Raw genomic sequence first — 26,774 nt, 5'->3', positions numbered from 1 at the left:
ACAGCTGTTCGAAATCTGACCAATCATATATCTCCTTTCCGGTCTATTTTGACCAATCGCAAGTCTGCATAGGTTGTGTGCTCAAAACATACCCTGTGGTGGAAATATGGCAAGCCGTATTTTCTTCGCAAGGTTGCTCTATATACCTCATCCAAGGTAATAACTAGCTTTCATGTTGTCACCTTTATTATATACTAACGCACTTTCTTTGAATGTATACCGGGCATCTCTTCATGACTGGATCTTCTGTGAATGTTTATATATATTAGGTACCCCCACAAAATTTTCAAAAAACAAATAACCCTTGAATTATTGTTGCGTATGAAAGACAACTTTATTAGAAACAAAATGCTTTTTAAATTTTTGAAATAGCTTGAAAAATAAGGGAGATACGATTTTTTAAATTATTTTTTTAGCCCGCATTTTTGGCTAGACTTTACCATAACAAAGTGTTAGAATTAAGGGTGGTATTTTGTAAAGATTTCGGTAAAGAAATACACATTAACTCTAAACCACTGGTCCAATTTAATTAAAATTCGGTATACTTGGGTTTTAAGGGTTAACAAATCACATGAGCATGTCAAAAACAATGTGAGACATCTCCATCATACCATATTTGCCTTTTCATGGCAATCATGAAGCTGTCAATGGTGGGTCTCGCTAAGCGCCGACCGAAGGCAACCAACGCTGACCAAAACGACACAACAACGGTTTTTGCTCAAATGCATAATATATATATAAAAAATAGCATATGGTTGCATTATTTGACCTATTTTCTTTAAAATGTGTGATTTCCATGTAAAATGATCGAAGAGAAGTTACGCTTTTATCCTCTGTAAAATTACCAACCGGCAACCAACGCCGACCAAACCCAACCAATGACGGCTTTTGCATGACAAAAACGTAACTTCTCTTTGATGATTTTACATGGGATTCACACATTTTAAAGTAAATATGTCAAATAATGCAATCATATGCTATTTTTTATATATAAATTATGCATTTGGGCAAAAACCGTCATTGCGTGGTTTTGGCTTTGGTCGACGTTGGTCGGCAGTTGGCGGTTGGTAATTTTGTAGAGGATAAAAACGTAACTTCTCTTTGATGATTTTACATGGAAGTCACACATTTTAAAGAAAATAGGTCAGACAATACAACCATATGCTAATTTTTATTTAAAATTATACATTTGAGCAAAAGCCAGCGTTTTGGTTTGGTCGGCCTTGGTTGCCGGTTAGTAATTTTGCAGAGGATAAAAACGTAACTTCTCTTCGATCATTTTACATGGAAATCACACATTTTGAAGAAAATATGTCAAATAATGCAACCATGTGCTATTCTTTATATATAAATAATGCATTTAAGCAAAAACCGTCATTGTGTGGTTTTGGTCGTCAATGGTGGTGTAAACAAAATCAAATACGAACTGGACGCTTAAGATTCATGGGTGATATGCCTATATGTGCGGACCCTAAGCTCAAACATTAAGTGATCAACGCTCTTAAGCTTCTCATATCCGGGAGAAAATAGGTTGATAAACACGTTTATGTACATTTAAATAATATTTAGTGATACCTTACCTTAATATTTTTACTCGGAAAACTATGTTACCGAGTTTGATAACCAAATTTCCGTTCGAATCGCTGAAGACATTTTCTATTTAAAGAATTGGGCATATACTTGCAAAACAACAAGGTAATTTTAATTATATTGCGCATCCGCTGAACAGGGGAAGCATTCAAATTAACTAAACAGAAGCTGGTGGTCCGTAAGAAATGGCGACGTAAACATTACATGGTCGACAGTGGCGCCGCGCGCGGATTCCGGGGTACCTATATCTGTAGATGAGCCCTTAACCTACTTGAAACAAACTTCCGTCTTACATAAACATTGATAAATGTAATGGTACATTCACATCGACAGACATTGTAGAATCGTGGAATACCTAGTTGTTAAGGTTTTTACTTTAAAAGCCGACCTAGGTATAATAAATTGGATAATAATAGGAGACGAGCCAACGAGCATTGCTCCTTTCCTGTATTATTTGTATACTTAATACTACTTTACAATTAGGTAAATAAAATAAAATGTGGTATACTGTGTCAGCATACTACATTTTTCGGTTCTTTTCCAGGATCACACAAACACATTTTTCACTTCTTGTTTTTCATTTGAAAGATCTATATTGTAGATGGAGAAAATCACTAGACTAGACTAGTCACTAGAGGAAGGTGCCATACCATCAGCACTTAAAGAAGGCCTAATTACCCCCATTTTCAAAGGAGGTTCAAGGGGATTGGTCTCCAATTACAGGCCTTTTTGCCTCACCTCCCACATCATCAAGGTGTTTGAGAGGGTGGTTCGGAAGTCCATAGTAAAATTTTTGGAAAGGACTGGCCAGTTCAACCCGGGCCAGCATGGCTTTTGCAATGGTAGATCATGCCTCTCCCAACTTCTGGACCATTATGCAAATGTACTTGAGAAAATAGCAAGTGAAGAGAACATAGACGTAGTGTACCTGGACTTTGCGAAAGCGTTTGACAAGGTGGATCACGGGATCTTGCTACACAAAATGAAAAAGTGTGGCATTAATGGCAAGCTTGTTATTTGGCTTAGAGACTTTCTTCATAATAGAAAACTGAGAGTGGTAGTGGAAGGCACACACTCCAAAGACTCGACAGTGATCAGTGGAGTGCCACAAGGTTCAGTGCTTGGCCCACTTATTCCTAATCATGGTCAGTCACATAGACAAAGATATAGCTGACTCAAAGGTGACATAATTCACAGATGACACTAGAATATCCCAAGCAATATGTACTGTAGAGGATGCAGAAAATTTGCAACAAGATATGAAAATAATTTGTGAGTGGTCAGATGTCAGTAGCATGAAATTTAACCACAATAAATTTGAAGTACTGTATTGTAATATGGTCTAAACATGGATCACAAAAATTTTTATGTACAAAGTGTTAGGAAATAATAGAGGAAAAAGAGGCACTCAAAGATCTGAGAGTTTGGGTGAGCAGTGGTTGTAATTTCAAAGAACACAGCCCTAACTGCAAAATTTGGTAGAAGAATGAGTGGGTGGCTTCTACGAACCTTCAAAACTGAAGCACCAGAGCACCTGTTACCTATGGAGGACCCTCATAGTGTCAAAGATGGAGTATGCCTGTCAGCTATGGTCTCCACATAAGATGTATGAGATCCAAGAGCTGGATCAGGTTCAAAAAGTGTTTGTCTGAAGGATTGACAGAGACTCAAACAACCACTGGGAGAGGCTGAAAAACATTCAATTATATTCTCTCCAAAGATGCAGAGAGCATTACATCATTATATTTGCCTGGAAGATACTTGAAGGCACTGTACCAAACCCATCGCCAGGAGACTTCAGGGCACAACACCACCCAGATATGGTAAGACCTGTGCAAGGAAAGCTGTAAGCAGTTGCTCTCAATGCATAAAAATGATCCAGGCAGGGAGCTTTTTTGGTGCTGGACAATGTCTCTTCAATCGTCTACCCAGAGACAGAAGAGACCTAAAAGGAGTCAGCACAGAGGCTTTCAAGAGGAGGTTAGACAAGTTTTTGACATCGTTACCTGATGAGCCTCCTATACCACATGGCCCGACTTCACAGGGAGCTGCATCAAACTCCATCATTGATCATCTACCTGAAGTGCAAGCAGAGGTGTGGAAGCGGTGGGTCCCCAGACTGGCCGTGGTGAGGTCAACTAAAACTTCAACAAGGTAGAACAAGGGAGATGGAATGGCTAGGTTAGGTTATATGGTGTAATATACCCAGGGACAGAAAGACACTATTGAGAAAGAGAACTCTGCTAAAGCAAATGAGGAGGACATGTACAGAGGAAAGGAAGAGGACATTGAATGCCAAGGCAGTAGGAATAGAAGAGAAACTAAAGCAGTTCCACATAGAGTGAAGGATATGGGAAGAAGCAAGGGCAGTAGAAACCAAAAGAAAGAACCCCAAATACTTCTGCAGGTACTGCAGGAGATTTTCAAAAACTAGGTCTGAGATTGGACCACTGAAAAGCATGGATGGCAGCTGGGGAAGATTTCCCAAGACAATGTGCCAGCTACTAGTGCACCAATACAATCAAGTGTTTAGTGAGCCGAGGCAAGAAAAAATTGTGAAGAAGCCCAAAGATTTCTTCACTGAGTCTAGGCTGCAGGGATAGCCACAACAAATGGACCTCACCATGTCAGAGGAGGACAGTGAAAGACCCATTAGGGAGATCAAACCCAATGCTGCAGTGGGACCAGATGGAGTGCCACCAATTCTCCTCAAAATGTTCAGCAAGGCCTAGACATGTCCACTCTGCTTATTATGGAGATGCTCGGTGGATAAGGGGATGGTTCCAGAGGAACTTAAGAAAGCAAAACTGTGCCCCATTTATAAAGGTAGAGACAGGAGCCCACTGAAAAACTATATGCCTGTCACCCTCACCTCTTTTAATCAAAATATTAGAAAAATGTGTTAGAGACAGGATCACCAGGTGCATGGAAGATCATCACCTTCACAGCAACAATCAACATGGCTTCAGGAAGGGATAACCCTGCCTGTCCAAACTCCTGACACACCAGGACTGGGCCTTGCATAGCCTGGTGGAGGGCAAGAATGTAGATGTTGTGTTTCCAGACTTTGCCAAGGCATTTGACAAGGTAGATCACGGCATACTACTACATAAGATAAAAGCCCATGGTATATCAGGATAATTGGGCATCTGGATCCAAGACTTTCTTACAGGTCGACACCAAACAGTAGGGGTGGATGGAAGCAAGTTACAAAAGGCAGAGGTGATTAGTGGAGTCCTGCAAGGATCTGTTCTGGGACCACTGCTATTCCTGTTGCACATGACAGATATCAATGACACTACCATAAGTTGCCACACCACCAGCACAGAAGTGTCCTGCCTCCAGCAAGACCTGGATACAGTGTATGCTTGGGCAGCTACAAGCAATATGCACTTCAATGAGGAAAAATCTGAAATGTTGAGGCATAGACACAACCATGAAATAAAAGAGATGAATGACAATGCTGTATGCAGAAGGGGGCAAGAAATAACAGCCAAAGTCCACGTCAAATGCCTGGGGGTGCACCTCAGCGAGGACTGCTCATTCCAGCACCACATAGGAAAGACAGTCAAGGAAGCCATGATGATGGTTGGCTGAGTGTTGAGAACCTTCACCAGCAGGGACCCAGAGACACGGCTGACTCTATGGAAGGCCCTGGTACAGCAGCTGCTAGATTATTGCAGTCAGTTATGGACATCCCACAGGAGAGGAGGCATACAGCAGCTAGAGGCAGTACAGAGGCCTTTCACCAGAAACATTTAGGGCATGAAGGACCTCAATTACTGGGACAGATTGCAAAAACTGGGCCTGTACTCCCAGCAGCACAGGAGAGACAGGTATTGGACCATCTACATCTGGAAAATCCTAGAGAGACAGTTGCCTGGCCTGACAGCCCAAGCAGCCCTACGTGACAGGGAGAAAGGGGCACCAATGCAAGAGATGCATCTTGCCACCTACATCCCCAGAGAAGATCAGAACCATACTGGCAGCCACCCTCCCATATGAAAGTCCAAAAATCTTCAATTCACTCCCAAAGGAGAATAGAGGCATGTCTGGGTGCACAGTAGAGAGGTTGGTTCAAAGCTGCAATAGACATGTTCCTCAGAACAGTACCAGATGAACATCCTGTGCTAGGGTATACAGCCCAATGTAGAACCTCCATCACAATACCAGACCAAGTGGCTCTGCAAGAAAGAGAAACCAGGTTGGGCAGAAGTGGTGGACCACTGTGGCTGTGAAGCAGCACTTCTAGATGAAACAGGTAAACAAGTAAGTAAGGGTCAACTTGGCCTATCTACTTGACCAAGTTGGTCCACCGTGGTTAGGTTAGAGTAAACAAATTTATCATGCTTTAATTTCTTTGACCTCCTTATCTATCAAAACAAAGATAATCTCAAGTAGACGATGGGCAGAGTTGGTGATGGGCCAAGCTGACTGGCAAGCTTTTATATTAGGTTACGAGCTATTGATTAATGGAAGTTTCATGTTAAATATCCTACATGGTTTGATATACAGTAATCCTTTTTGAACCCAGTTACACTGTATTTGAACCCACCCATATGTGGATATTAAGAGCAGTGGGATTTATTTTTTCTGTTGTATTTGTATAGTACATTTTATTGCATATTCAAGTACTGTACAAAATAATTTGTGAAGTTTTGCCTCACCCTCTTGCACAGCATTTTGTATATCTTTTTCATTTCTTTTGCAACAAATTCAACTACTTTTCTTAGTAACATTTCTTGCAGAAATTAATAAATATGGATGGTGAAAAAATAATTTCTGTAACTTTCCACTACACGCCATTTTGTCTCGCCCATTTTCACAGCATTTTTTTTTTTTTTTTTTTTTTTTTACAACAACAACAACAACTTTTAGAAATGTTTTTCCCTCAAATTGATATTTAGGGATGATGAAAAAAAAAAAAAAAAAAAAATCCTGCAACCTTCCCACCACCTGTACACCAAAGTGGTGTCATAGTTGTCCAGTCAAAATGCAAGATGTATGTCTGTCCCTGCACGCCTTTTTAGGTTAGGTTAGGTTAAGTTAGAATAGGAAAAAAAAAAATTCATGAAAAAATGGTGGGTGATGCATCAAAAATGGCACTTTATTTATGTGTAGCAGGAAGATTGATTTTTTTTTTTCACCATCCCTTAGTATTAATTTTTGCAAGAAATGTTACTAGGAAAAGTTGTTGGATTTGTTGTGATATAGATGCAAAAAATATAGAAACTGCTGTGCAAGATAAAACCTTGCAAAAAAAAAAAAAACTGGAAAAATGAAAAGTTTGGTGACCAAACATTTTTGTTGATTCATAATATCTTCAGAGGTACAATACAGAGAACAAGAAAAAAAAAAAAAAAAAAAAAAAAAAATATATATATATATATATATATATATATATATATATATTGTCCTTTTTCTTTGTATGTATTGTACCTCAGAAGATGTCTTGAATAGATGAAAATGTTCAGTCACCGATCTTTTAATTTTTCCATTTTTTTCTTTTTTTTTTGCATGTACTGTATTGTGAATCACGTGTTTATTGTGATTTCATTGCATATACTGTATATAATATATACAGTACTACCTCTCATTAATGGACTAAAAGGGGGATAACGGTGTCCGTTGATGTGAATAATCCATTGATTTGGAGTGGTTTTTTGGTGGCATAGTGATTGCACAGCACTAAACAACAGCACCAAAACCACCGAAAACACAACAAAAACACAGCTAATTAATGTCCGTTAATGAGAGGTAGTACTATATATATATATATATGTATATATATATATATATATATATATATATATATATATATATATATATATATATATATATATATATATATATATATATACATACAGTAGTCCCTCGAATAATGCGGGGGTTAGGTTCCTGAAATTACCGCGTATAACCAAATCCGCGTATGCTGATATTTCATATTAAATACTGGGGTAAATCTTTAGTTTTGACCATGGGAGTAATATAGCAATAGAAAATTAGATATTAATTTTGTAAATTAAAATGTATCACCGTAATATGCAATTTTTTGTGCGGAAATGAAAAACAAAAAAGGTGCTAAAACATATTTTTTAAGTAACGAAGTCACCTCACACCCTTGTTTGAGCAGTTCCCAGTGTACATAATGACCGCATTATATGAAGATCGACTGTATATGGTAAAATAGAAAGCAGTCACCACAAATGTTTGCGATGTTGCCGCATGTGTGCATATGCGTGCCCAACTCGGCGTGAATTTTAAAACAATTCTCTACATTTGAGATGGTTTTGAAATAAAATCCGCGTTATTCGAATCTGCGTTATTTGAGGGACTACTGTATATATATATATATATATATATATATATATATATATATATGACATGTGTGTGTGTCTATCAACCTAGATATGAGAAGGATTACTGTTGTCTCATTCAGGGGAAAAGTAATACATGTTAATTTTTTTTTCTTTCTTTCTTTTTCTTTTTGAACAGATCTCGGTGGTGGTTAGCACCACACCGCAGAGTATCCATAGTGGATATAGCATTCTTTCAAAGTGACCACATCCCTCAAGGCACCAGATGTTGTACTCCAGTATCATTCTATAGTGTGCAGCATAACATCAATGATGATTTTCACCAGCCAAAGAAGACAAAATCAGCACAGAATGTTGGTGATGTTAGTGTTGAAAAGAACAGCTATGCATTGGAATCTCCTGTTCTTGGGGATGATCACATGAAAGTGTCTAAGGATTTAAGTGTTCTTGATAGAGAGCAACATAAGGAGAAAGAAGGAGGGGTACCTAGCATTTCTGTAGGAAAAGATACCGCCAGAAAAAATGAACTAGAACATAGAAGTGCCGTTAATACAGAAGATGTAAAAATAGATCTTTCATCTACTAAGAAGCCTTCCATGAAAACAGTTGCTGGTAAAGTGTCTGATAAAGCTAATTTAGAAAGCAAAGTTGAAATTCCACAGGAGGTTATAAAATCAAGTAGTGATAATCCAACAGATAAACCTTTGCCAGTCAATGGAAAAATTGAAAGTGAAGCCCTTCCTTCTAGAATTTTGCGATATATATTCTGGCGATATACGTGGTACCTAAAGCGACTGCAACAATCCCTTGAAAATGAGATGCCAAGCACATTCCATATGTTTCGTGTTTTCTCAATTGGCCTGAAGGAGTTCATGATAGATTTCAGGTATGTTTTCATACTTTGCTCCTGTTATCATTGATTTGTTGTCATTCTATATATAACCTGGAAAAAATTGAAGGAAATATATAAAACATATATATGAATATATATATATATATATATATATATATATATATATATATATATATATATTCATATATATATATATATATATATATATGAATATATATAAAATATATGAATATATATATATATATATATATATATATATATATATATATCTTTTTTCAACCACATTCACTTTTTTACTTTTAATTCCATGTCGTCACAAGCAAGACTGACAATGCGCTTGTCAGAAACACATACGGAAACTGATACGAAGTGAAGCCAAGGGCTCGAACCTCAGCTCAGACGTATCAAAGTAACAGTGACTAACCACTGCGCCATCTCTCTTGATGGCACAGTGGTTAGTCACTGTTACATTGATACATCTGAGCTGAGGTTCGAGCCCTTGGCTTCACTTCATATCAGTCTCCATATATGTCTCCGACGAGCGCATTGTCAGTCTTGTTCGCGATGACATGGAATTAAAAGTAAAAAAAGTTAATGTGGTTGAAAAAAGATTAAGATCTGCACTGGGGAATTCAGTGTGTGTGAAAAAAAAAATATATATATATATATATATAATATATATATATATATATATATATTTACATATACACACACACATATATATTATATATATGTACATGTATATATAATATAATATTTTATCAACCACAGTACACTTTAATTCTAAGCCATCAACATTGAGGGAGACTCGTGGAAGCCAGCATGCAGAAATTGAAATGTGGTATGGCCAAGGACTCGAACCTGGGCTAGCACATGTCAAGTGCGTCAGTGACTTAGCCGATTGTGCCAAGTCACTAACACACTTGTCACGTGCTAGCCCAGGTTCGAGTCATTGGCCATACCATGTTTCAATTTCTTTATGCTGGCCTCCACGAGTCCCCCTCAATGTTGATGGCTTGAAATTAAAGTCTACTGTGGTTGATAATTTTTTTTTACTGTATATCTGTTCACTGGGACCCATTCAGTATTGTACATATATACACATATACCAATGGCCCTTTCCCCCTTACTAGGGAGGTAGCCAAAGTCAAAGGCATAAATCCACTCCCACCCATTTCATTCCCACATATTCCATTCCCCCTCCCTCCCTCTTTTCTTGGCTCCTCCTGGATAATGGGTCATCCCTATATCTCACCTACTGCCCCAGGTCAGAAGTAGTGTAGCAAGACACAGCACATCCACAACAAGGCCGCTTCAATTAATTGGTGACCCCCCTCTCTCTGTTCCCTCATGCAGAAAAAGAGAAGACGGGGAGAAATCCCTTTAGGCTGCATCAAAATATCATTCACACATACTTTCCTCACCCCCCACCCCCACCCACTCCCTTCCATGCATCACAGCATCATCCATACACAACCATTCCCCACTCACCCCTATCTTCAGTCTTCTCCCTTCCTTCCTCAACAGACATTCCTCTCTTTCCCAATGCCCCTTTTACCCCATCCATCCATCCATATTATCCTTGGTCGACCCCACATGTTCACTTCTTCTACCTCTGTCTTCCACACCTCTTTTACTAATATTTCTTCACTCATTCTTTCCATGTTTCCAAACCATCCCAATACAAAGGATTACAAAGGAGGAGCATGCAGACAGGAGACATTTTGATCCATATCTAGGTCGGAAGAAAAAAAAAAAAAAAAAAAAAAAATAATCATATTAATAATAAAATAATAAATAAAAACTATAATAATGTCAATAACAAATAAAATACATAAATAAATGCATAGGTATAGTTAAAATAATAAACAAACAGGTAAATAGTAAATAATAAATTAACATATATCTAATAATAAATGAAAATCAGACAGACAAATGATAACAAAACAAAAACATCATCATCCCTATCTCCCAATTCCCTTTCCACTCCCCGTTCTCCTCCTCACCTCCTTGTTTCTCGCTCCATCTAGCCCAGTGGTTCTTAACCTGTGGGGAATTCCCCACTGGTGGGGAATGGCAGAGTTGCCAAGTGGGGAATGACCGGTTGGACAGAAGAACCACTGTCTTTGTTTTTTGTTTTTTTTAATCGATGTGTTTTTGTTTCTTTTTGTTTGTTTCTGGTGTCTTCTTCTTGTCACATTTCGTGAATTTGTTTCCACCCACAAATAATCGATAGTGCTTCAAAATTTAATACATTACATCCAAATGTTGACTTACTTTACAAATCAGTAAATCACAACCATTTACATACTGTTTTAATAACAAAAACAACCAATATATGAGGTATTGTAAGTCATGTTTGGGTAAAAGTGACAACACTGTATATTTACGTACTAAACACTACATGGGTTAAAATCGAATTTGTCAAAGACTGATGCTGTGGTGGAAAATGGAGAGTTGGCTCACTAAAAAGTGGGGAATTGAAGAAAAAAGGTTAAGAACCCCTGATCTAGCCCAATAACTCCTACCATACTTCTCAGGCATTTCATCCCAAACACATTTAAACTCTTCCTCTCTTATGTTCCATATTTCTGCCCCATACAGTGCTGTCAGCACAATCACTCCTTCATACAATCTCTTCTTATCATCCATTCCCAAATGTCTATTTCTAATTACACTTTTTAGTCCCCCAAGGCATTTACTTGCTTCTCTCAATCTACATTCTACCTCCACTCCTCCCTTTCCCATTCCCTTTCCTTGTGTGTGTGTGTGTATATATATATATATATATATATATATATATATATATATATATATATATATATATATATATATATATATATATATATATATATATATATATGTAAAGCATGCCATCGCTGTAGTAGACTTCTATTTTTCCATTGTGTTTTTGTTCCTTTTTCTCATTAGGGACCTAGTCAAGGTGCTTGTAAACTTAAGCCTTCCAGGAAACGCATTGAGAAAAATGTCACTAAGAGAACTGGAGCTCTACTACTACATGCCACGGGACATGATCAAAGTGGCACCACTCCTAGTTATTTCATCTCTCCCTCTTGGGCAGAATGTTGCTCTTCCAATTGGGTATGTAATGACTGAATATACTGTATATTGTGTGTAATTTATATTGAATCTCCACTTGACTATGTTATTAAAGTCATTCTGTTATAGAGGTACAATTTGTTCATGGGCAGACTATGACTTTGCTAATTAAAGTTTTAGTGACTCCAGCTTCTACATTTGTAGCTACTGATTATTTACCTTGAAAATGGACTGTTATTAGACGATTGATTTAGTGTAACAAACTCTCCCTCAGATATTTTTGTTTTTGCATGTTATGTACAAAATGTTGAATTCATTTTAGTGAATATTTTCAGGTATTGGTTTCCTAAGCAACTGCTCTGCCATCACTTTTGGGATCTTCAACAGCGTCATGAATTTGCTGTTTTTGCTTTAAAGAAAAGATTATTTAATTCAAGACCCACTTTCCGGTGAGTGATGTTTGGTTTGATATCATATATGGATCCATAATTCTGTTCTTACTGGCACAATATATGTGCTGTACTGACAAGCTACTGGCAAACTTCATTTGGAATACAGGAACAGGTCAGTGTTACTGGCTGACCATGCATACTGTACATTGCTTGTGGGATGCATGTATTTACCTAGTTATATTATACAGGAAGGGGAGCTATGCTCGTGGTGACCCGGTTTTGTATCTCGCAAGATCAAGTTTTTTCTTAAATTGTTGTATTGTGTTTGCACACACTATTTCTTCATCCAATTTGTTCCATACATCTATCACTCTATGTGGGAAGCTGTTCTTTTTCAGTTCTCTTCTGTAATTATCCTTTTTGAGTTTCATTGCATGTCCTCTTGTTTTTCCTCTGTCCCATTTTAATAGCTCCTCTCTATCAAGGCATTCTTTTCCTTTCATAATTCTGTACATATAGTATACATACAACATATATGTGGTATATGTATAACAGTACAGTACATACATTCTTAGTTTAGGTGCCTCTATTGTTGTGCCAAGAACTTTGTTGATAAGAAGATGAAATTATTCAATGTGCAATAATTTATATATACTGTACTTCTTTCTACAGATGCATGCAGGCTGTGTTGGCTGATCAGAAAGAGTTGCCATTGAAGGACAAATGCCAAGCCATCTTTTATAAGCTTGGGTCAGGAGTTCACCCTTCCACAGCTGAAATAATTTCATTATTGCCGTTGTTTAGAGGAGAACCTTTCCACATGACCAGTCTCTGGCCAAGACATGTGGTAGGTAATTTTCATTTATAGTTGAATATTCTCCAATATTGAGTTTTCTGGTTAAGAAAAGGTACAAGTTGTGTTTTTCCAGTGTAGGGTATCTTTATATTTATTTGATTTATATTTATTATAATTATTTTAAGGCTTTTTTTCCCCCTTACATGGGAGGTAGCCTAAAGACAAGGCATAGAAACCACTCCTGCCCATTCCATCCCCTACATACTCCACTCCCCTCCACCCTCTTCCCTCCCACTTTTCTTGGCACCTCCTGGATGATGGGTCATCCCTGCATCTTGTCCACTGCCCTGGATCAGAAGCAGTGTCACAAGACACAGCACATCCACAGCAAGTCCACTTCATTAATTTGGCGATCCCCCTCTCTGTCCCCTCATGCAGAAAAGGAGAAGACGGGGAGAGATCCCTTTGGGCTGTGTCAATTTATTTCTCATACATACTCCCCCACCCTCCATCCCCCACCCACTCCTCCTCATGCATCACAGCATCATCCATACACAACCATTCTCCATTCATCCTTATCTTCTGTCCTCTCCCATCCTTCCTCAACAGACATTCCCCTCTTTCCCAATGCCCCTTTTACCCCATCCATCCATCTCATCCTAGGACGCCCCCTCATGTTCACTCCTTCCATCTCTGCCTTCCACACCTCTTTTACTAGTCTTTCTTCACTCATTCTTTCCATGTGTCCAAACCATCCCAATACTCTTTCATCAACCTTATTTCCCAATTCCCTTTCCACTCCCCGTTCTCCTCCTCACCTCCTCATTTCTCACTCTATCCAGCCTTGTAACCCCTATCATACTTCGCAGACATTTCATCTCAAACACATTCAAACTCCCCCCCCTCTTCCTCTTTTATGTTCCATGTTTCTGCCCCATACAGTGCTGTCGGCACAATCACTCCTTCATACAATCTCCTCTTAGCATCCATTCCCAAATGTCTATATCTCATTACACTTTTAAATCCTCCAAGGCATTTACTCGTTTTTCTTAATCTATATTCTACCTCCACTCCTCCCTTTCCTGCCACATTCACATCCAAGTATCTAAAACTATCCACTTCCTCCAGTCTCTCTCCCATGATACTCACTTCCAGCTTGCTGCCACTCCCTCCCCTTGTACATCTCATCTCCTTACTTTTACCCACATTTATCTTCAACTTCCTTCTTTCACACACCTTCCCAAACTCTGTCACTAACTTCCTCAATCCCTCCTCTGATCCTGCTATAAGTGCAGTGTCATCAACAAACAACAACTGGCTTATCTCCTACTTTTCTCCATTTTCTTTAACCATCTCCAATCCCCGACCTGCCACCCATGCATTTACCTCTAACACCACCCCATCCATGTATAAATTGAACAGCCAGGGCGACATAACACATCCCTGACGAAGTCCCACCTTTACCTCAAAACACTCACTCTCTCCATTTCTAATCCTGTCACACGCTCTACTACATACATACATACATATACCAAGGCTTTTTCCCCCTTACAAGGGAGGTAGCCAAAAAGGGAAAGGCATAAAATCATTTCCACCCATTCCATCCCTGAATACACTCCACACCCCTCCACCCTTCCTCTTATCTGAGCACCTCCTGGATGACGGGTCATCCCTGCACCTTGTCCACTGCCCTGGGTCAGAAGCAGTGTCGCACAAGACACAGCACATCCACAGCAAGGCCGCTTCATTAAACCGGCGACCCTCCCCCTCTGTCCCCCCATTGCATAAAAGGCGAGGACGGGGAGAAATCCCTTCGGGCTGCGTCAAATTTTTCTTATACTACCTTACTCCCCATCCCCCCACCCATTCCACCTCATGCAATCACAACATCATCCATATACAACCATTCTCCATTCACCCGTCTTCTGTCCTCTCCCGTCCTTCCTCAACAGACATTCCCCTCTTCCCCAAAGCCCCCTTCACCCCTTCCATCCACCTCATCCTAAGATGTCCCTTCATGTTCACTCCCTCCACATCTGCCTTCCATACCTCTTTTACTAGTCTTTCTTCACTCATTATTTCCATGTGTCCAAACCATCCTAATATTCTTTCATCAACCCTATCTCCCAGCTCCTTTTCCACCCCTGTTCTCCTCCTCACCTCCTCATTTCTCACTCGTAAAAACTCTTGACAGCTCCTAAAAGCTTTCCCCCTGTCCCATATATCTGCAATACCTCCCACAGTGCCCTCTTGTCTACCCTGTCATAAGCCTTTTCCAAATCTATAAAAGCCCAAAATACATCCTTACCTTTTCCGATAGCTTTCTCACATATCTGTCTTACCACAAAAATCTGATCTACACAACCTCTACCTGTCCTAAAACCACTCTGTTCCTCACCAATTACTCCCTCTGTTCCTCTCCTAATCCTCTCAATCAAGACCCTCCCTTAACCCCTTCCATACGGTGCCGCATACGTAGGCGTCATGAGGAGCAAGTGGATACGCGAGGCTGCCATATTGGCATCTTGATTATATTTATTGTAGTTGCCCCTCCGTAATGACATACTCTCTAAACTGTCTGTAATCACATTTTCTATGGTTATCAAAATTCATGGGTGAAAGAGAGAACGATCGATATAAGCGGTGACTATATTTTATGATGCGAGTATTATTATGACACGTCGTACGGCTGGCATCGGCTGCTGCCGGCGAGATTTAAGGCCCATACTGAAGAGGTTAAGCCTTCCCAGCCACACTCAACAAGCCGATCCCTCTGAAACTACTACACTCACACCTGTCCCCCTTTCTCCTTTAAAGTGGAACCATACAGGCACTCCTCCAGTCCTCTGGCACTCTATCCCCTCTTAAATAAACATTAAATAACCTCACCAGCCAGTCCACCATAACTGTACCTCCTTTCTTCAGACATTCTGCATGGCATCCATCCAACCCAGGTGCCTTACCTACTCTCACTTCATCTTTCCTTATTTCTCTTCCATTTTCCTCACTCATCACGGTCATTTTCTTAGCGCTTCCCACTACAACTACCTCTCCCTCCCTTTTCCTTCACATTTAACAACTCCCTAAAATACTCTGCCCATCTTCCTCTCACTGCCTTCTCTTCCATTATCATCTCTACATCTGCACCTTTTACCTTTTCTTTTCTACTTGATTTACCTCCTCTTCATCTTTTTATATCTTTCCAAAACATTTTTTTATTACTTTCAAAATTTTCTGTCATACACTTACCCCATTTCACATCTGCTCTCCTCTTTGCCTCCCTTATCTTATGCTTTACTTCTCTTCTCTTTACTTTGTACCTCTCATACAATTCCCTTGTCCTTATTTGCAACCAATCTTTGAAAGCCTGCTTCTTCCCTTCTACACCCATATTTGCTTCCTCATCCCACCACTCGCCACTCTTCCTTCTATTTCGTCCCATCCTCCTTGTTCCACACACCATCTTTGCACATCTTATGACTCCCTCTTTGAACCATCCCCATTCCTCCTCCACTCCTAGTTCTACTCTATCCTTCACTCCCTCCTACTCCTCTCTCAGCTTCTTCTTATACTCCTCCTTTTCTTTCTCATTTAAGCAGTTCACTCTAAGTACCTCCCTACCTTCTGCCCTTTTCCTCTTTCTCCACCAATTCTCCACTCTCAACTTACCTTCCACCAAAAAATCACCTGATATTCCCCCACTCTCTGCCCTTAGAACATGTACATCCTTAACTCTTCCTACTATACTCCTGGTTATGACTATGTAGTCCATTAATGCTCTATCTACCACCATTCACCACCCTCTCCCATGTGTACTTATGCTTGACTTTCTTCCTAAACACTGTATTTGCTATCATCAACTCTCGAGACACATCTCCACCATCAACTTTCCACTACAATTTTTTCCTGGAACTCCATACTTCCCAATCACTCTGTCTATTTCTTCATTTTCTATCCTAGCATTAAGGTCTCCCAATACAACTACATTGATGTATCTCCCTAATCCATCTATGCACTCATTTAAATCCATCCAAAAAGCCTCCTTTTCCTCAATGATCTTCTCACTACCAGGCCCATACACACTTACAAAAACCCACATCTTTGTTCCCAGCTTCACCTTCATCCACATAAACCTTGAAGAAACCTCCTTCCACTCCACTACACGCTTACGTATCTCTTCACTTACTAGTATAGCCACCCCTTCTCTCCCTCGTCCCCTCTTCACTCCTGAGAACCTCCCAACTACACTCCCAAACTCACACCCGCCCCTCCCTTTCAACTTAGTTTCACTCAATGCCAACACATCTATTTTTCTTCTCACAAACATACTACCTATCTCTTCCCTTTTACTCTCATCTGTACCACAACCATGCACATTAAAAGACCCAAACCTTAGGGTACTGGTCAGAAAACTCCTTGATCCCTTTATGCCTTTACTTTTTTTTAGGAATGTCCCCTGTGGGGCTAAAGGTAGCAGGATTCCTAGTCCTAATCCCCGTCCATATTGTAATGTAACATAATCTAACATGACATGGCCAAATGTAGCATAATGTAACTTAACTTAATCTAAACTAACTTCACCTGAATTGAGTGTTAAGTGAAAATTTTTATTATTTAGGCTTTATGAATACATGTATTAGTACAACCATATCTGGGCATGTACACAGCCGAGCAATTGATTTGATATTGATAAATATCCCTCCAGTTGCTAAACATAAAATAATAGTAAAGTACACAAAATTTCATGACATATCAAACAATATTTTAAAGTTACCAGTAAAATATAGGGTGTGTAAACCAGGTTCCCTCTGATATAACTTACATTGTAAGACCATTTTTTGAGGTTTATGATTTCAAATAACTGTTAAATAATGTTTATTTTTGACAAACCATGTCACCATAGAAATAGAATACCTATATGAAATGGGTACTGCAGTCTGGAGCACTGAGTTGGCTCCCAGCCTTCTCTCTTCACAACTGCAATCCATCTCTCCCTTCTCTCAGTCTCAGCAGGGAAACATTAAAATGAGAGGTGTGGACACTTCTCCTGTCTGTTATTCCTGCCAACAGCTTCACAAAAGATCCCCATTTTTCTCATAAACTCCGAAGTCTTTTAACTATCCGTGTTTGTAACTTGCACTAAATGTCCAGTATGTTTGATCCCACAGTGGGCATGTGACCTGTGATGTCACATGACCCCTCAGTAAGGGAGAAAAAGCCCTTGGTATATACATACATACACCGAAGGCTTTTTTCCCCCATATAAGGGAGGTAGCCAAAAAACAAAGGCATAAAAACCACTCCCATCCCCATCACACTCCACTCCTCTCCACCCTCTTCCCTCCCTCTTATCTTGGCACCTCCTGGATGATGGGTCATCCCTGCATCTTGCCCACTGCCCTGGGTCAGAAGCAGTGTCACAAGACATAGCACATCCACAGCAAGGCCGCTTCATTAAATTGGCGACCTCCCCCCTCCCCCTTTCTGTCCCCTTATGCAGAAAAAGAGAGGACAGGGAGAAATCCTTTTGGGCTGTGTAAATTTATTTCTCATACACACTCCCTCACCCCCCATCCCCCACCCACTCCACCTCATGCATCACAACATCATCCATATACAACCATTCTCCATTCACTCCTGTCCTCTGTCCTCTCCTGTCCTTCCTCAACAGACATTTCCCTCTTTCCCAATGCCCCTTTTACCCCATCCATCTATCTCATCCTTGGTCAACCCCTCATGTTCACTCCTTCCACATCTGCATTCCACACCTCTTTTACTAGTCTTTCTTCACTCATTCTTTCCATGTGTCCAAACCATCCTAATACTCTTTCATCAACCCATCTCCCAGCTCCCTTTCCACCCCTGTTCTCCTCCTCACCTCCTCATTTCTCACTCTATCCAGCCTAGTAACCCCAATCATACTTCTCAGACACCTCATCTCAAACACATTCAAACTCCTTTTCTCTTCCTCTCCTATGTTCCATGATTTTGCCCCCATACAGTGCTGTCGGCACAATCACTCCTTCATACAATCTCCTCTTAGCATCCATTCCCAAATGTCTATTTCTCATTACACTTTTTAATCCACCAAGGCATTTACTCACTTCTCTCAGTCTACATTCTACCTTCACCCCCACTCCTCCCTTTCCTGCCACATTCATACCCAAGTATGAATGTGGCAGTCTCTCTCCCTTAATGCTCACTTCCAGTCTGGCACCACTCCTTGTACATCTCATCACCTTACTTTTACTGACATATATTTTCAACTTCCTTCTTTCACACACCTTCCCAAACTCTGTCACTAACTTCTTCAATCCCTCCTCTGATCCTACTACAAGTGCAGTGTTGTCTGCAAACAACAGCTGCCTTATCTCCCACTTTTCTCCATTGATATAGATAGATTTATTTTTTCAGCATCTCATATTTTTTCCATGTGCTTGGTAAAGATGTCCTATGTAATAAGGATTCCCTTCTCCCTGGTGACATAGTAGATTGTATTCTGCCCAATGCATAGTAACTTTGGTTTGCGTAGGGCCAGAATTAATGTCTAAAATTCACTATTAACTTTGTTTTCTTTATATTCTTATTTCCTCAAGTGCTTGGAAATTTGATACAGTTGAGGTAGGGATGACCTCTAAATTGTAGTAGTTAAACTTGGAACTGTACATTGCACTTCCTTCAACTAATGCCTATTGTGTTTTACATCTCGTTACAGAATGCACTTCTTCGTGTACATGGTAGAACAGCTTTTATACGCAGGCGACAGACTTTACTAGATCATGCCAAGTTCATGTACAATATGGATCTAGCACTCACCAGAGAGGGGATTCATAGCTTAACCCAGGAAAAGCTAAAAAGAGTATGTATATACATATATCTAACTATACACTGAGGGCTACTTTCCCTTTGAGTGGGTGGAGGATGGGGGGTGAGGAAGTATGTATGAGAAAAAATTTGATGCAGCCCGAAGTCATTTCTCCCCGTCTTCTTTTCTGCATGAAGGGATGGAAAGCGGGTGTCAACAAATTTATGAAGCGGCCTTGCTGTGGATGTGCTGTGTCTTGCAACACTGCTTCTGACCCAGGGCAGTGGACAGGATGCAGGGATGACCCATCATCCAGGAGGTGCCAAGATAAGAGGGAGGGAGGGGAGTGGAATATATAGGAAATGGAATGGGTGGGAGTGGTTTCTATGCCATTTTCTTTTTGGCTACCCCCAGTGTAAGGGGGAAAAAGCCTTTGGTATATGTATGTATTTACTACCCCTTTATAAAGAAGGTAGCCAGTCAAGGCACACACATACTCCCACCCATTCCAGCCCCATCCACCACCCATTTACTTCCATCTCATCTTAGCTTCTTGTGGATGAAGGGTCATCCCTGTCTTGTGCCCACTACCTGGGTCAAAAGCAATGCAGCAAGACACAGTGCATCCACAATAGGGCCACTTTACTTACACAGCAATCCTCCATCCACATCCCTTCATGCAGAAAATAGAGAATACTGGGAGAAATCCCTTTAAGTTGTGTCAAAATATATATATTTTGTGGATGTGTGTGTGTATTTACCTAGTTGTATCTTACGGGAAGGGGAGCTATGCTTATGGTGTCCCATGTCTGTATCTCACCATATCTAATTTGCTCAGCTCCTGTATAGTGTTATGGTCATAATCACCCCTTCATACAGGCTTTTGTTTGTGTTCATCCCTAGATACCTTTTCCTTATGACATTCCCCCAAAGACATTTCCTTGTTTCCCCTCACTTAACAGTTTACTTCCACCCATACTTCTCCATTTTCTGCTACATGTGACTCGCCACTTCCTCTAGTCTTTCTTCTTTAAGACTCCTCCAACTCACTGCCACCCTCTCCCATTGTACAGCTCATCACCTTACTTCTGCCCATTTTGATATTATTATCTCCGCACCACATAAGCAGGAAAAAAGAACAGGTGGTATCCAAGGAGTGGTATGTTAAGGAATGCTTGCTTTGTAATCTATATATGTGTTTTTGTATGAACATATTTTAGGATGCTAAGGGTAGTTTATTTTAGATGTTTAGGTAGAATACTGCTGAAGATTTTATGCTGTGTTTATTGAGTTATGTTTGTGTGATGTGAGGGGTGGGTAGGTGGGTTTAAAGGCTCTTGTGTGAAATGTTGGAAAATTATTTCCCTGCTCGCCATCTTCAAAACCAGTCAGCATCAAAACAACACCCAAATACCTATATCACATACAAATACTCTCCTCTCTTCCTCCACAAACACCAGAAGGATATCCATTATTGTATCACTCACTGCTCCATCAAGATACTGAAAGACAGTGCATTGCTGCAAGCCAGACCTCCTGATAGCCATCCCTCTGAATCCCCTCTCCCCTGAGAGGACAGTCCATCTGGCCTGACTGCCATGCAGCCACCAGCTAGCCCTTCTAAGCTACTAGAAGAGGCTGGATGACCACATTGCAGATGACTGCTCAGGATGTAACACTTCACCCCATACTATACTCACATTATGGAAGACTGCATTGTACATAATCATGTACGCCAACAACACAGTATACACTCTGTAAAGGATTTGTGGGAAAATCTTGTTCCAGCCATAGAGCTCCTTAGGGAGATGGGACTGCTCAACCAGTCTAGGGAACGACAACAACAACAACAATTCACCACCATCTGACACACATATGGGGCTGACATTTAGTCTCTGGACCTGTCACCTTTTTCCAGACAACAACACAATATATCTTCCTGAAGTGACTAGCTTCGCCTTGAGGTTGTTCCTGGTTTCCTGGTTTCCTGCAAGAGAGACCAAGGGAAATGGATTGATTGTCACCTGTCATATGTTGTCAAGTGTGAATGCCCAAATACACCCTTACCTTTTGCTTATTACTTCTCTCATACACTTACATTACTATATTTGGTCCATGCAGCCTTTCTTAAATCCACACTTTGTCCCCATGCACTCCTTGTGCTCTATTCCTAATCCTTTCAACACATGCCCATACAATTTAACAACCACTCAAACTACCTAACTACATTCATACTCGTGAAACTTGCTATTGAAACTGTGCCTTGTATTTGTGGAAATTGTTACTTAAACTAGCAATGTAATGAAGTGCTGGGGTGAACCAATTTTGGCTGATGGGCCCAGATGTGCTGTATCTTGCTGCATTGCATCTGACTCAGGTGGTGGGCAGGGGATGGGGATGGTCCTTCATCCACAAGGAGCTAAAATAAAAGGGAAGACAAATGGGTATGTGATGGGTGGGTGCATGCCTTAGCTGGCCTTTAGATGTATGTATGTATTACTTGGACAAAAGTTTGCCTGATGCAAGTCAAGTAACACAAATTTCTAATAGTGTACATTAATTAGGGATGAATCTTGTACAGTGAGTCCTCCTTATACGGTAATTCTTTATCCGGTAAATTCACAGTTACAGTATTTGGTAATTACTACCCTCGATTCTATTTATGGTAAGAAAAATTCACAGATACGGTATCCACTAGTGTTTTGGAGATAAAATTAGATATTTTGAAGGTATGTCTTCCATAAGTTGAAACTTGGGATCGGTATACAGTAATTTAAATTTGCGGTAAGGTTTTCAGGAACACATGTACTGTATAACGAGGACTCACTGTATAACCACACCATTTTTAACTGTTTTTCTAGTGGTTGGCTCTTCTATTTTAAGATTTTTAATTGATAATAATTTTATTTACAGCACCTTTTCATTCGAGGTTTGAATCCAACCAACATGAGCACCGAAGCAATGCAGGCATACCTGAAAGACTGGTTGCTGATCTCTAGCCATGTGGACAAATCTACTCTCTCTCTCCTTCTTCACCTGCCCATCTTGCTTGCATACAATCATCCAACGAATGTGAGCCTAATATATTAGGTAAATTTTACATGTAGAACACGTCCTCCCTAATGCACTATGTAAAATAATGTATACATATTGTCCGAGTCAAAAGAAGCATATTTTCTTTAATTTTGCATTAAAATGCTTAATGCAGTGTACCAAAACGGCCTTTTACGTAATTTGTTGGAGGGCTGAAGCCTAACTGATTTGTATGGTATAGGCATGCCATGTCACCCTAATTTTATATTTATATATATATATATATATATATATATATATATATATATATATATGTATGTATGTATGTATGTATGTATACATATTCCTCAAAATTTCAAGACCTTAGGTATGGATATATAAAAATGGATGGTGCTCTCTTCAGCCAAGCAAAATTTCCTGTCAGCTGAAGCATATAAAGATATCTGTAGTTATTACATGTGTACTAAGGCCACAGCCCCCTTATAAGCAGGGAGGGGGGCCAGGTTTTGAGAGAATATTATTTTTCTGCTCCCACAGAATTGTCAAATATAGGCTGATATTCATTTATCTGAAATGTTTAGTGCTGGAAGTAATCTTATTTATTTATTTAATTTACTTTGCTTTGCTTTACTTTAATTATTGTTTATTGTGATTTGGTTTAATATCATGAACTCACAGAGGAGGCTAGGATGATGCATCCTTATGGAGGGTCATTTGAAGCAGATTTGCATTTATAAAATGGGATAGCTTGGTGGTGATGGTGAATCCATGCCATCTACACAGGACCAAGGTACTGGATTTTCCAAAGTATGTACATTATCATATCCAAGATGAGAGGGAGGGAAGGAGGGGTGGAATGGGTGGAGATGAAATGGGTGGGAATGGAATTATGCCTTTTGACTTTGGCTACCTTCCTTGTAAGGGGGAAAAAACCCTTGGTATATGTATGTATGTACATTATCATAACATGTCAGAAGATGTATAACATCATCCTTCATAATTCACCAATATGATACACTCGAAATAAAAAGTTTGAGTTCTACATGTTGTAGCCAGTGTTATAAGTTAAGGGTAACCTGGAGGTCTTGTATGACAAAACATTCCTGTGAGGTAAAGACTAAAGCATCTTTTAATGTCACTTGTTTGTTGTCATTATTGTGACTAGTCTTTTTGGAGGCTGTTGCCAGTGACCTGAAGGCTGCAAGTCTTCAGCAGGAGAGACCAGGGGCAACGGATTGACTAATAATGACTAATCTACAAGAGATTTCATGTGCAGTAGTACAATCTTAAAAGGCACATTGGGAATAATATAGACTTACAGTGATATACAACTACTGTACAGAGTAAATTATAAAAACCACGAAACAGAGAAATTGATATCTTTATTGAAAAGTATTAAAAAACTTAGGGATTATTTTTAACAATATTCATAAATACCAATAGTTTAGCTATTCTATTTTTGTAATGCCAGAGTCATTAATGGTCACAGTAGGAATAACTTATTGACAATGAGCAGTTTGCTAATGTTTTCGAATAATTATGGTACTTTGCATGACTGCATTTTATGAAGGGAAATAAGATACAGAGATCCCCTAGATCCATTGGATTTGATCATTTAAATTTGATGCTTAAAATTTTCCTTTTCTTAATGAAAGTATATATATGAGAGACCAACAGCATTTGTGACAATTTCCTTTTGTTGTTTACCTTTGAGCTGTTCTCCAATATTAGACCCAAATTTTTTATCATTAGGGCCTAATATTTATCAGGGGGATATAGAAAGTAATGGTATAACTTGGCTACAACACATACTTTGATACTTTTGCATATCTGACCCAAGATCTTATTTTTTGTGCTATGCATTATTTTTCCATTAGTTTCTTTTCATTATTTTCTACATAAAACTTCAAGTGTTTGTTCATCTGCTTCTTAATGTACACAGTGATCTCCTTCATATCTAGACAAAATGGGCCAAGAGGAGTCTGGATAATCTCTCACAGTCCTTATTTTTCAAATTTTAAAGATCAAAAAGAGGTCAAAAGAGGCATAAAATGCACATTAGTCATGTAATAATGAATGAAAATGAATAAATAAATAAATAAAAAACATAGAATTCCATCCTGATTAACTAATTTAAGATGTGGGCATAGAACTATACTATTTCCATTATCTCGGGACCCACAAGGTGTGTCTGCCGTGTTGTCACGTACTAAATCAAAACATTCAGCATATACCAGAAGCTGTCCACTACCCTGAGTATGTTAACATGGAATGTTCTAAATGCATATTGATTTTTTCATTAAATGGTAGGTGATATGAGTAATTGTTATACATGTAAAGAAAAGAAGAGACTTGTTAAATGATGTGGCATCTCAGGTTAGGCAATGTTGCCCTGGCTCCCGACCTAGGAATTTATGTGAGGTTGGGGGGTAGGGCTGCTGAGTGACAGGTGTGTGGGTCACTCATTCATCCTTTGTCAGTCATACCGGTCATACATGCAAATATAAAGAAAACGGTGTCTCCCACGTTTTCTTTAGAGATGGTTTAGATGTGGCAACGCTGCTGGTTTTGCCAGCCACATCCTATGAGTCACCAGATAATGGAAGAAGTATAGCAGGAGGTAGTCACGAACACATTCATACATATATGTACATGATAAGTATATTTCAAGGCAATTTCCAATTATGACATTTTCTACATGCATAATTTGTTGTATTTCTTTGATGTTGATTGCATTTTGATTGTTATATTGATAGTATATAGCTATGTACACAATAACAGTGTAACATTCAATTACATCATTGCATCTAAACCATACATTACATAAATAGTAGAAATGAATAACAATCACTCCTGGTGTTGGACACATTTGTATCGGCTGCAACTCATTATTTGTGAAAAAAATATATATTAGTGCCATGTTTATCTTCATACATTTACTTGTGGAATTATGAAGTATTGGTTTTGCTATGAATTAAGTTATCATATTTACTACTTTTACACAGTTATAAATCATAAGTAACTTTCACACCAATTGCATATGCACTGTGAGATGCTGTTCCTAGCCCATTTTTTGTATTTTTGCAATGTTTACTGTGAAGATGCAAACCTTTTCTTTCATATAAGGGGGTGGCAGAGTTTATTGCATTTTCATTTATCTATCTATATACCAAGGCCTTTTTCCCCCTTACAAGGGAGGTAGCCAAATCGAAAGGCATATACCCACTCCCACCCATTCCACTTCCATCCACCAACCTTTCCTTCTCTCATCTTAGCTCCTTGTGGATGATGGGTCATCCATGTATCTCGCCCACTGACCTGGGTCAGAAGGAATAAGCAAGACACAGTACATCCATAGCAAGGCTACTTCATTTAATCAGTGACCCCACCTCTGTCCCCTCGTGCAGGAAAAGAGGAAACTGGGAGAAATCCCTTCAGATTTCGTCAAAATATTGTTCACACATAATTACCCCCTATCCACCCACACCCACCCCCTCCCTTCCTTGCATCACAGAGTCTTCTTTATACAGCCATTCTCCACTCATCCCTATTTCCTACCTTCTCCCTTCCTTGCTCAGCAGACATTCCCCTCTTGCTCAATACTCCTTTCACCCCATCCATCCATCCATCCATCCATCTCATCCTTTGTCATCCCTTCAAGTTCACTCCCTCCACCTTTGCATTCCACACCTCTTTTACTAATCTTTCTTCACTCATTCTTTCCATGTGTCCAAACCATCCCAGTACTCTTCTATCAACCCTATCTCCCATCTCCTTTACCATCCCCGCTCTCCTCCTCACCTCCTAATTTCTCACTCTATCTAACCTTGTAACCCCTACCATACTTCTCAGACATTTCATCTCAGACACATTTAACTCAATATGAGTTAAATTCTCGCAGGCAGCATCAGCCGCCTGATGTATGATG

General features: G+C 39.5%; 1 protein-coding gene across 1 annotated transcript; it reads left to right on the top strand.

Annotated features, from left to right (window-relative positions):
* Positions 1 to 21: 21 nt before the first annotated feature.
* Positions 22 to 24,929, top strand: LOC143039464 (LETM1 domain-containing protein 1). The gene is made up of 7 exons (XM_076209559.1): positions 22 to 156; positions 8,086 to 8,793; positions 11,692 to 11,862; positions 12,156 to 12,269; positions 12,885 to 13,059; positions 19,724 to 19,867; positions 22,727 to 24,929. Exons 1-7 carry the CDS (start codon positions 107 to 109, stop codon positions 22,901 to 22,903), a joined length of 1,539 nt encoding a protein of 512 aa, XP_076065674.1. The 5' UTR covers positions 22 to 106; the 3' UTR covers positions 22,904 to 24,929.
* The last annotated feature ends 1,845 nt before the right edge of the window (positions 24,930 to 26,774 follow it).

Source organism: Oratosquilla oratoria, chromosome 26 (assembly GCF_046742065.1).
Source record: "Oratosquilla oratoria isolate Oo_2021 chromosome 26, ASM4674206v1, whole genome shotgun sequence".
Classification (NCBI taxonomy): domain Eukaryota; kingdom Metazoa; phylum Arthropoda; class Malacostraca; order Stomatopoda; family Squillidae; genus Oratosquilla; species Oratosquilla oratoria.
This window is presented reverse-complemented; position numbering and strand designations above follow the sequence as displayed.

Excerpts from the sequence above, each read along its gene's own strand:
- LOC143039464 (XM_076209559.1), top strand. The coding sequence starts at position 107 with ATGGCAAGCCGTATTTTCTTCGCAAGGTTGCTCTATATACCTCATCCA. Across the intron at positions 12,270-12,884 it reads AATTCAAGACCCACTTTCCG|ATGCATGCAGGCTGTGTTGG; the intron begins GTGAGTGATGTT and ends TTCTTTCTACAG. Across the intron at positions 19,868-22,726 it reads CCCAGGAAAAGCTAAAAAGA|CACCTTTTCATTCGAGGTTT; the intron begins GTATGTATATAC and ends TTTTATTTACAG.